Raw genomic sequence first — 11,539 nt, 5'->3', positions numbered from 1 at the left:
GAGCGTGGACTTGAGGATATGGGGAGGAGGAAGGGTAAGCTGTGATGAAGTGAGAGAGTGGCATGGACATATATACACTACCAAATGTAAAATAGATAGCTAGTGGGAAGCAGCCGCATAGCACAGGGAGATCAGCTCGGTGCTCTGTGACCACCTAGAGGGGTGGGATAGGGAGGGTGGGAGGGAGGGAGACGCAAGAGGGAAGAGATATGGGGACATATGTATATGTATAACTGATTCACTTTGTTGTAACGCAGAAACTAACACACCATTGTAAAACAGTTATACTCCAATAAAGATGTTAAAAAAAAATAGACTACAGTATAGAATGAATATACTTTTATATGCCCGGGGAAACCGCAAAATTTGTGTGACTCACTTTATTACAATATTCGCTTTATTGTGGTGGTCTGGAACAGAACCTGCAATACCTCTGAGGTCTGCCTGTAAAATTAAGGTTGAATTCTTTCATAAAACTGTAAAGAATTAAACAAGTGAACAAAACCATAGCAGTGAGCATCGTACATGGAATTCGGCACTTGGGCCAGTATTTATCTGTGATAAGATACCTACAAAAGAAATTGGTGGACCCAAGACCACAAGCATTTTCCCTGCTGGTGGCGCCTTCCAAGGTGCCCTCCCCTCCTCTGCATGAGAGTGAGGGCTTGATTCCTGACCTTGTCAGTACAGGCTGTTTTCGGTATCCTCAGTTTCTGCCAATAGGCAAAACAAGAGCTTGTACGTTTGCCCATTTCTTACAGAGCTGAACGTCTTCATGGGATTATTGGCCAACCTGTGAATTGCCTATTCATACCCCTTGCCCATTTTCCTGGGTTAATCTTTCTAACAGGTTGCAGGAGCTCCTTATACATTCTGAATGCAGACCCGTGGAGGCCAGGTGGGCTTTGGCCCAGTCCAGCCAGGTAGTGGTAGTGCAGGACCCAGGAGAGGTGAGGGTGGGTGAGGGATACCCCTCCCCCCTCCCCTGGTCCTGGCCACTTCCCATTCTGGCCTTGGCCAATCCTGTCCCCTGGAACAACTTCCTTTTGAGATCCGAAAATCCACCTGACTCATGTCACAGATAGAGACTGGCACTCAGACAGGTGCAGTTACGCAGCCCAAGTCCCACAGCTGGTGAGTAGTGATTAGAACCCAGCTTGTCTGTCACCAGCTTCCTCCCCCAGGAAGCTGCCCTCCCTCCTCTCTACCTGCAGCACAAACCCCAAGCTGTGCTCCCAGTCCTGGGCCACCTGCCAGATCCCCCCTGCTCTGATGACAGGCTCTGCTGGGCTTGCTGGAGGCAGCTGGGGCTCAGGTCAGGGAGCATCTCCCTGTGGTCAATGAACCCCTCTCCTCAAGAGCCGCCCTCCACCCCTTGTCACTCTCAGCGAACGACCTTGAAGATAGAAGCCATCTGAGTAGACTTCTCTGACTCACCTTTACCTGTGCTCTCATTGGCATCCATGCCCAACCCTCTGCCCCTCAGGAAAAACTGCCCATGCCCGTGGCAGCCCAGTCCCTGCTGGCCTCCAGGTCATGGCTCCATAGGTCCTTCCTGTGTCAGTGCTTGGGCGCATCAGGGTGCCACACACATGAGCACACGTGTGTACACACACGCATGCACAGCATGCCAGGCATGTGCACAGATGCACACGTGCCTGCATGCACACACACACACGTGGCTCCAGTTTTTTTTTTTAATTATTTAAAATATTTATTTACTGAGGTTGCACAAGGCCTTAGTTGCAGCGTGCGGAATCTAGTTTCCTGACCAGGGATCGAACCCGGGCCCTCTAAACTGGGGAGCCCGGAGTCTTATCCACTGGACCACCAGGGGTGTCTCTCTGCTCTTTTATTCTTTTTTTTTTTTTTTTTTTAAGAAGATGTTGGGGGTAGGAGTTTATTAATTAATTTATTTATTTTTGCTGTGTTGGGCCTTCGTTTCTGGGCTTCGTTTCAAGGGCTTTCTCTAGTTGTGGCAAGCGGGGCCACTCTTCATCGCGGTTAAAGAAGACGTTGGGGGTAGGAGTTTATTAATTAATTTATTTATTTTTGCTGTGTTGGGCCTTCGTTTCTGGGCTTCGTTTCAAGGGCTTTCTCTAGTTGTGGCAAGCGGGGCCACTCTTCATCGCGGTGCGCGGGCCTCTCACTATCGTGGCCTCTCTTGTTGTGGAGCACAGGCTCCAAACGCGCAGGCTCAGTAGTTGTGGCTCACGGGCCTAGTTGCTCCCCAGCATGTGGGATCCTCCCAGACCAGGGCTCGATCCCTTGTCCCCTGCATTAGCAGGCAGATTCTCAACCACTGCGCCACCAGGGAAGCCCTGCTCTTTTATTCTTTAACCCACTTACCTCCAGCCCCCCTTTCTTCCCTACACATCTTTCCCAGTCCCTCCCCCAACGCCCCTCTCCACATAGGCTTCTCCTGCAGTCCCATGACCTTCTGCAAAGGGCACCATGACCTCCATGTAGCCAAATCCTCCTGACCCGCTGGGGGCACTTGTCCCAGGCGGCCACTCCCTCCTCCTCCAGACACCTGGGCCCTTTTGACTTCCAAGGGCCTCTCCCCATCCCTACATGCTAGATGTTCCAGCCTGGCCTCCGAGCCTTCACTCCGTTTTTGGGTTTTTTTTCTAATGTTTTATTTAATTAATTTATTTATTTGGCTGCCCTGGGTCTTAGTTGTGGCATGTGGGATCTTAGTTCCCTGACCAAGGATCAAACCTGGGCCCCCTGCATTGGGAGCGTGGAGTCTTAGCCACTGGACCGCTGGGGGAGTCCCCGAGCCTTCACTCCGGGTGTCATGCTTTCAGTACCTTCTCTCTCCTGTGACCCCCAGCTGTATGCCACCAGCGGGGCTTCTCCCTCCCCCTCCCGTTACCATGGACACCCCAATGTGGCTGACAGGCATCTTCAGGGACGCCCCACCCCCTGCTCCTCCCCGACCCAGGCGGCATTCTAGACTGTTCTCTCCCTCTCACACCCACCCCAGTTGGTCAGAGTCCACGCAGGTTTCGCTGCTTGTCCCAGTGCCTCCATGCCGCTCGCCCTGCCACCCCTTCCCAGGCCAGTCGGCTACTGGGCCTTCCACCCTCTCCTCCTGGGGTTTGCTCCCCTTGGCGAGAGGGAGCCTGAGAAAACCCGAGGCAGCCAGCCTCGCCCACTACCCCTCCGACCTGGCCGCACACAGACGCCGCCTGCCTGTGGGGGGCGGGACAAGCTCTCCCAGGAGAGAGGGGAGCATGACAGGGTCAAAGGTCAAAGCCATACTTAGAAGGCTGTGCTGGTGAGCCAGGCCTGAGCCGGGCAGTCCCCCCACCCCCGGCCCCCTTAGTCTCTCTGGGACTTGAGTCCTCTGCCCCTCCTCCGCCCACCCCCCCCCACCCCCCCCACCCCCCGCCCTCTCTGGTCGCTGTACCACTGCCAAGTCAGCCTGAGAGGCCCCTGTGGTCAGCGACCTCAGGGCTTGGAGCGGACCCCTTGGCTCAACGCCTGTCACAGCAGACTGAATCCACCCACTTCCTTCCCAGGTCTCCCGGCCCGGCCGGGGGCTGCACCACTAGCCACCTGGGTGCCAGAGCCCCCTTCCCACCCGGTCCCAGCAATGGGCACCCTCCCTTCAGCCTCGGGCCCTTCATCCGCCCCTGTGCCCACTTCCTTCTTCAACCCTGGCCAGGCAGCTTGTCGAGGGGAGGCTGTTGGCTCCACTCAGGAAGCGCCCTGACCCTGGATGTTCTCCCTCATGCTGAGCTGTGCCCGCTGCCGCCTTCATCCCAGGGGCGAGCAGGTGTTTCCGCACCCAGGCACTCAGAGAACCTCCGAACCTCACAGCGGGAATCAGAGGCCCCCAGAGGCCCCACAGCTTGGCCACGGTTTCTGTTGACTCTTGGGAGAAGTTCCCGTCCTCCTCGGCCGGAGGTGGTCCCCCAGCAACCAGCCGGCCCAGCCTGGCCCTCGCTGGGCGAGTCTCGTTTCTGTCCTGAGATCACGAGGGGCCCGTGTCCGGGTGGGAGCCGTGGGGCTGGGGTCTCCCCTGGCTCACGGGTCCTCACTCTTCCTCAGGCAGGTCCAGCTCTCCTGCATCAACTTTCCCGTCTGTAAAGTGGGGCCAACAACCCCCCCCCACCCAGAGAGAGCCACAGTGAGACACGGGGCGGGGTGTGTGTAGAGGGGTGGCCAGAGGCTCAGACGCAGTGCCAAAGAGGAGCAGGCTCAGGTTACAGTGGGAGGTGCCCAGGCTGATGCCAGACCAAGGAGGTGGGGAGTCTTCCGGGCCTCACCTGGGAGGGGTGCCCTGCTCCTGGGCCCCAGCCCCACCCGGCACTCGGGTCTTCATCCAGCTGTCCACAGGGCGTCTTTTGGGCCCCTGACCCCAGTGTCCTGGCCTGCCCCAGGAAGGCCAGACCACCGGGGACAGGAAGTGTTCCCCTGGGGACTGTCCCCTCCCTCACCTGATGGTAGCAGGCCAGCTGTGTGACCACGGACAAGTCACCTCACTTTTCTGAGCCTTACTTTTCTCCTCTGGAAAATGGGAATATTTCTTCCTACCCTAGTCACCCCATGGGATTGGCCAAAGATTGGAAAAGGTAAAACGGCGGGGGGAGCGAAAATGCTGGAAGAATTAGGAAGAGTTTGGACTCCTCCAGCCAGGCCACCTGCCTGGCCCTGGACCACGTGCCGCCATGGGAGGCATCAGCCTGAAAGCGTGTTGGGCGTTTGACCATCCACAAAGCCAGGCTGACACCTCACAGTTTGTCTACACTATTGCACGGGACCCTTCCCCGCGGCACCCTGGTCTCTCCGACACTAGGGCCCCCTCCCCCCACCACCGTCCCCCAGGCTGGGCTCTTCCTGGAGTTTGGAAGGTGGGGGTCACCACCCGGCTCCCAACCAAACCGACCACTTGGAAATGTGTCTGCTGGGATGGGGTGGGCCTGAGGCTCTGAGGCTCCGGGTTGGGGTCACACTTGGAGAACCTACTTCAGTAAGCCCCCCACGGCCCCGGCGCTGGGTTTGGGCCTTCATGGGTCACAGCCTCGCAGGCCATGGGCAGTCGGACGGCCCGTCACAGCTCCGGGGCCCTGAGCCCGCAGCAGGGCCCTCCTCTGCTGGGTGGGACAGTGTGGCCTGGTGTCAGCCCGGCTGCCCAGGACCTGGGGGCCTGAGGCCGAAAATGGAATTGAACAGTCCTTTCGGGAACCAGCCCCAGAGGAGAGGGCCTGGGTCAAGGACTGCCTCTGGGGTGCAGGAAACAGGAATATCCAGGGGGGCTGGAAGCCCGGCGAGAAAGGGAAGGGCTGGGTCATAGGGCTTCACAAAATATTTGAAATAGGCAGGAAGTGATGACGTCTTAACGTCTACACCCCTCACTCCTGCCCCCAGCTGCTGAGCCAGCTCTGAGGCCACCAGGGTCCCGAGTCGGAATTTCAGGGAGCCCACAGCGTGGGCTGAGGCTGGTGCCCGCCTGACGCCCGTGATGAAGCCCAGGCTCCTCTCCCAGCCCCACCCCGCCCCACCCCCCCCACCCCCGCCCCCCACCAGCGTTCGCAGCCTCAGAGGGCAGCAACCCGACACAGGACGCTGCTTCCTTAGGGGGAGCACTTCCCCCCATCGCCGCCCCAGACTCTGCCACAGCCCCATGGAGGCGCGGGCAGGGTGTTCACAGCAGCACTGGGGGACCACACACATGCTGGGCACAGGGGACAGCTTTCACCAGCAGAAGACTCAACAGAGATGACGTGTGACTCAGAGGGGCGCGTACCCCAGGGGGTGAGTCTACAAGTGACCGTGGGAGAAAAAGGCAAGCTGCTGAGAGGGAGCGCTGACAGGGTGACGGAGAGGGTTACAGCGTCAGCTGCCACCGTGGGAAAGCGCCGGCGCCGGGACTGGGCGGCAGGACAGGCACGCAGGCCTTCAGATTTCCTCACGTTGGTTCTTAAACCGGCTCATGGGCTCCCAGGCATTTCAAAGTTATATTATCATTTTGTATGCCTGAAATAATAATCCGCTAACTTCCAAACCTCCAGGTCCTTGGACAAACCCAAGCTCCTTGTCTAGCCATTCAAGGCCCTGTGCTTCCCGGCCCCTCCCAACTGACCTCTGGAGCCTCGCCCTGCCACTTCCAGACCTCTGCTCCAGCTGTGTCTGGGCCAGGAATGCCTTTCCTCTGCCCCACTTGGTCTTTCTGGCTAAGTCCATGTCCATGGGAAGCTTTCTAAGTAGTGGAGAAATGGGGTTGAAACCGTGCAACTTAGACTGGGACTTGAACCCAGCCAAACCCAGACTGGGACTCGAACCCATGGTCTTTTAACTGAGATCACACACCTGGTCTCAGGACTTAACGAAGCTCGGGTTCTTGATGTCTCATCGCAGAAAGAATTCAGTGAGAGACAAAGTGATAGGAAAGAAGTGGATTTATTTAGACAGAAACACACTCCACAGGCAGAGTGTGGGCCATCTCAGAAGGAGAGAGTGGCCCCAGGGTACAGGGTTGTCAGTTCTTATAGGGGTGGGTAGTTTCACAGGCTAATGAGTGAGAGGAGTATTCCAGCTATTTTAGGGAAGGGGTGGGGATTTCCAGAAATTGGGCCACCGCCCACTTTTAGACCTTTATGGTTGGCCTTGGAACTGTCACGGCACCTGTGGGTGTGTCATTTAGCGTATGCTAATATATTACAAGGAGTGTATACTGAGGCTTAAGGTTTAGTGGAAGTTGACTCATTCACCATCTTGGACCTCTTTGGTCCTAATCAGTTTGTGTCGTGTCCTCGGGCTGTGTCATTCTTTTAAAGGTTGTGCCCTGCCCCCTTCCCTCCAGTTTCAGGGTCAGACTTGATCTTGAGCGAGGCCTTTGGGAAACCCAGCGGAGAGTGAGGAGGGCACGTCAAAGGGGGAGGTGAGGAGGGTTCGAGGGGTGGAGAGAGACCTGCCCCGAGGCCAGCTGCACCCCAGGCACCTACAGCCATGCCCTGTCACCCTCATTCCACCGGAAGCCATGGAGACGGTGTGAGGTCTCACCTCCAGCCCTTGAAGAATAGAATGCGGACATGGGAGCAGGGCAGCTAGCGTCTTGAGCCACAGGTAGTTCACCTGGGACACCACCTCCCTGAGTTGTCTCCCAGGGTCTGGGAGCTCCAGAAGGCCATTGTCAACCGTGCAACCCCAGGATTTCCATTCACTTTGCCCCACCCATCAGAGGTCTGGAACAGGACAGCTGGGAGAAATTGTAGGGAGACTGAGGACTAAAGCAGCGAGAGGACAGGTGAGGCGGGGCAGAGGTAGAGCCTGGACTCCCAGCCCAGTGTTCCCTGTACCCCCCACCCCTGGCCCATGATCGTTTTCTGTAAACCTGGTGGTGATCGTGGACCCCCTGAGAGGTATGGTAGGGCCTGCAGGGCCATGTTGCACCGACGTTGGGGGCATTTTGGGTGGGGGTATCTGGTGGGTCTCCGGCATGTGTGTGCTCCACACTTTGGCCCCCTTGGGGAAAGGCCGGGGTGGTCAGGGCCCCATCCACCACAAATGTCTGAAGGAAAGAAGGGGAAGCGCCCAGCTTCCCTTTTGGCTGCTCCTCCCTTGGCGGTCACCTCCCAGTGAGCCCCGATTTCTTGGCCGGTGAATTAGGGGTCATAATTCCCACTGCTACCGGTTGCGAAAATGAATTGAAATGAAGTATGTTTAGCACAGAGATTGGTACACACTAGGCCCTCATAAATGGCTGTCTGCATCCGTTCATCCATCCGTTCCCTGGGAAAGTCAGCTTGGAGCAGGGGCTCGATACGCCCCGACCCTCCCGGGCAGAAAGCGGCCAGGGCCCTTAGGGGTCACAGTTCCTACGCCCTGACCCCTCCACGTACAGTCCCGGAAAACAGTCCCGGAGGAGGTCATCCCCAAGGTCACAGAGGGTCAGCGTAAAGGGGACGTGGAATACGACTCGTGGGGCGCCGAAGAAAGTCACGCTCGGCGGAGCCGGAGCGCCTAAGTGCGCGCGCAGTCTCTCACTGAGCCGGGGCACAACAAGCGGGGCCCAGGGGCCCTTCTCGGCGCGGATCTCCCACCGCCGGGAGCTCGAAGCCCGGAGCCTTTCCTCGCCGGCCACTAGGGTTTCCGGGAGCCCCGCCTCGCTCACTCCCCATCCCGGCCCCGCCCCCCGGGCGCCCTCAAGTTTCTCCCAACTTTTCCGCGGGTCCCCCTGGGCGCCCCGCCCGCCGACCGGTGACGTAACAATGGTGCAGCGCGGCGGCCAATGGGCGGCGGCGGGGGCCGGCAGCGCGGGCCAATGGCGGCGGCGGGCGGCCCCGCGGTCCTGCCCGGCCGGGGCCGCACTGCGCCGCCCGCCGCCCGCCCGCCCGCCGCCGGCGCCGGCACCGCCGCCCAGCGATCTGGCCGTGGCGGCTCAGAGCGCGGCTGCGGCGGGCGCGGGCGGCGGCGGCACCCTCCCGTCCGTCTGTCCTGGGAGCTTCGCCTGCGCGCCGACCCGCGGGGGGACAGCAAGCTTTCCGGCCCGCAGCGGGGGCGGGGACGCCAGGCCAGCGGTCCCTCCGACCCCCAAGGTGAGTCCCCCTTCCTCGGCCGGCTCGGCGTGTAGCCGCCGCCCCCCTCATCCCCCCGAACACACGCGCACGCAGGTGCAGCCCTCGCTGCGCCGGCCACCGGCCCGCAGACACTCTGGCCTCGACCCGCGACCCGCGGCCACCCGGGGTCCGCCCGTGCCGCCGGTAGGGGACGGGGAGGAGTTGGCGGGCGGCCCTGGGCGCGCGGCCTTGGCCTCGGTGGCCCAACCCCCCATTCACTGAGCCGCGACCGTGACTCGCTGCCCAGTGACGTGGGGCGGCTCAACTTTACGTAACCTGCCCCGCTCCCAGGGTCCACACAGGGTACACCCGGGGCGCGGAGACCCAGGCGTGGGGGGTTGCTCCAGTCACGGTGTCCCCAAAAGGTTGCTGTGGCTCCAGCCCCCAACCCCTGTGCCCGTCTCTGTAACTTAGTTACCCAGTGTGTGTGGACGCAGCTTATCCGCTGACCCAGGTCCCTTGTGACCAAGGGCTTACCCTTGAGAAAACGCAGTGGGGAGCTTGGGCCAGGGCCAGGGGTTGGAGGTCAGGGCTCAGGCTGGCGCAGGAGGCTCAGAGGGCAAGGTTAGGGCTCAAGCTGGGTTCCCTGTGGGTTGGGGGTCCCCCCACTTCTGGAATGAGCCCGAAATCGGAGTTAGGAGATCTGGGTTCCAGGCCTGTCTCTACCATGACTTGCCGACTGACCTTGGACAAGTTTGTCCTTTACTGGAAAATGGGATGACAGTACCTGCTTCTTCTAGTCGCTGGGAAGACTCAGGGAGCTAGCCGACCTGGAGAGGATTTACAGACTGTGTAGAGTGTACACGCCAGTTTCTAGGTTGATTTCATCCTCTGGCCTCCTCCCAGGAGCTAGGGGCGGTGACATCCAGTAAACACCATGTTTGGGTGGAAGGCTAGAGGCCCCCACTTCCTGCTGTGGCTCACAGACCGCCTTCCCTCTTTCTTACAGATGAGGAAGCTGAGGCTCAGGGAACAGTAATACACCCACCTACGCAGAACTAGGTAATCGCGGTGCGCTAGCCAGGTAGGTCTGAGTCTAGAGCTCTGACCCTGCCTGGCCTGGGGTAGGGACCCCGACCGCAATCGGGGGTCAGACGACAGGGTCAAGGTTAGATGGGGTTGGGGATAGGGAGCTTGGGCTACAGAAAAGATTTGGCTCAGCCTGAGATGTGGGATGCAGCTTTCCTAGTCCCCTACCTGGCTTTTCCCTTGATTGGAGTTGCATGCAGCTACCACAGGTGGGAGCAGGAACTCTTCCACTGGGTCCCTGGGCTGGACGGGGTGTGGGATTTCTGTGTGGCCTTGACGGTAGGTGGGGCTGCGAGGGCAGGGACAGGGAAGGGCATCTTTAGCAGAGGTACCGGAGAACAGGACAGTTTTGGGGAGGGCGATCAGGCGCAGCTAGATAGAGGATGTGGGAGGTGGTTCAGGGCCTCGGAGAGAAGGGAGCCTGTGAGGAGTGACTGGGAGGGCCGGTCGGAGGCTGGGGGCCGGTACGAGGGAGGCCCGGACAGGTGGGGCTGTGTGAGGATTGGACGGGAGACCCCCCCTCCGCCCGGATCCTCACCCCTCACTGCGCTTCCCTCTGCTCGCAGGTGGTCGACCCCAGGCCCATGCCGTGAGACCGGGAGGCGCCGCCAGCATGCCGTGGGACGCGCGGCGGCCCGGGGGCGGCGCGGACGGTGGGCCCGAGGGCGCGGGCGCGGCGCGCTCGCGGGCGCAGAAGCAGTGCCGCAAGTCGTCGTTCGCATTCTACCAGGCCGTGCGCGACCTGCTGCCCGTGTGGCTGCTGGAGGACATGCGCGCCAGCGAGGCCTTCCACTGGGACGAGCGCGGGCGCGCCGCCGCCTACTCACCGTCAGAGGCGCTGCTCTACGCACTCGTTCACGACCACCAGGCGTACGCACACTACCTGTTGGCCACGTTCCCGCGGCGCGCGCTCGCGCCGCCCAGCGCCGGCTTCCGCTGCTGCGCGGCGCCTGGGCCGCACGTGGCGCTGGCCGTGCGCTACAACCGCGTGGGCATCCTGCGCCGCATCCTGCGCACCGTGCGCGACTTCCCGGCCGAGGAGCGCGCGCGCCTGCTCGACCGGCGAGGCTGTAGCCGCGTGGAGGGCGGCGGCACGTCGCTGCACGTGGCCTGCGAGCTGGCGCGCCCCGAGTGCCTCTTCCTGCTGCTCGGCCACGGCGCCTCGCCCAGCCTGCGCGACGGCGGCGGCCTCACGCCGCTCGAGCTGCTGCTGCGTCAGCTGGGCCGTGATGCCGGGGCCGCCCCCGCCGTCGCCGTCGGGGCGCCTGCGCCTGGGGAGCCGCGTCAGCGCCGCTTGCTGCTGCTCGACTTACTGGCGCTGTACACGCCCGCGGACGCCGCCGGCCCGGCCCGCCGCGAGCTGCTGGGCGACCGGCCGCGCTGGCAGCGGCTGCTGGGCGAGGACAAGTTCCAGTGGCTGGCGGGCCTGGCGCCACCCTCGCTCTTCGCGCGCGCCATGCAGGTGCTGGTCACCACCATCTCGCCCGGCCGCTTCCCCGAGGCCCTGGACGAGCTGCCGCTGCCGCCCTTCCTGCAGCCGCTGGACCTCACGGGCAAGGGCTAGACCGCGGGGGCACCTCGGGTGCTGGATTTTGGGAGAATACTATTTTTCAGAGCGTTGTACCTGGCACTTTACATACATTGTTCTCTGGACAGCAGAATCTCTGCTTCGTCTGTAGCGTGCTTTGGGGGCTGGGCCAGGACAGGCAGGCGGACCCGGAGCTGCAGGTCTTCTGGATCCGGCCGCGCTCAGCTCCCCACCTCCCTGCGTGGAGCTGGGCTGCGGGGTCAGGCGACGCCTGAGAGCCGGGCGCTGCCCTCAGCTCACTACCCAGACCCCGAGGAGCGGCCTCCCATCTTGATTTAGAGCCTCTGGGAAGGTGTCCCAGAGGGAGAGACAGCTGAGCTGGGCAGGTGCAGGGGGGTGGACTGACGTGTCC

The 11,539-nt window shown here is 61.1% G+C and overlaps 1 protein-coding gene across 3 annotated transcripts; it reads left to right on the top strand.

Moving 5' to 3' along the window:
• Positions 1–8,342: 8,342 nt before the first annotated feature.
• Positions 8,343–11,260, top strand: ANKRD9 (ankyrin repeat domain 9). Of its 3 annotated transcripts, none has more exons than XM_028496414.2 (3): positions 8,343–8,549; positions 9,520–9,572; positions 10,166–11,260. In XM_028496414.2, the coding sequence occupies exon 3, from the start codon at positions 10,213–10,215 to the stop codon at positions 11,161–11,163; it is 951 nt and encodes a 316-aa protein (XP_028352215.1). In that variant the 5' UTR covers positions 8,343–8,549; positions 9,520–9,572; positions 10,166–10,212; the 3' UTR covers positions 11,164–11,260. The 3 variants fall into 3 exon arrangements, with proteins under 3 accessions (XP_028352215.1, XP_028352216.1, XP_023986923.1); XM_024131155.2 differs by having other exon boundaries at positions 8,345–8,549; positions 9,520–9,594; XM_028496415.2 differs by lacking the exon at positions 9,520–9,572.
• Positions 11,261–11,539: the final 279 nt, after the last annotated feature.

This window comes from Physeter macrocephalus, chromosome 11 (assembly GCF_002837175.3).
Source record: "Physeter macrocephalus isolate SW-GA chromosome 11, ASM283717v5, whole genome shotgun sequence".
Lineage (NCBI taxonomy): Eukaryota > Metazoa > Chordata > Mammalia > Artiodactyla > Physeteridae > Physeter > Physeter macrocephalus.
This window is presented reverse-complemented; position numbering and strand designations above follow the sequence as displayed.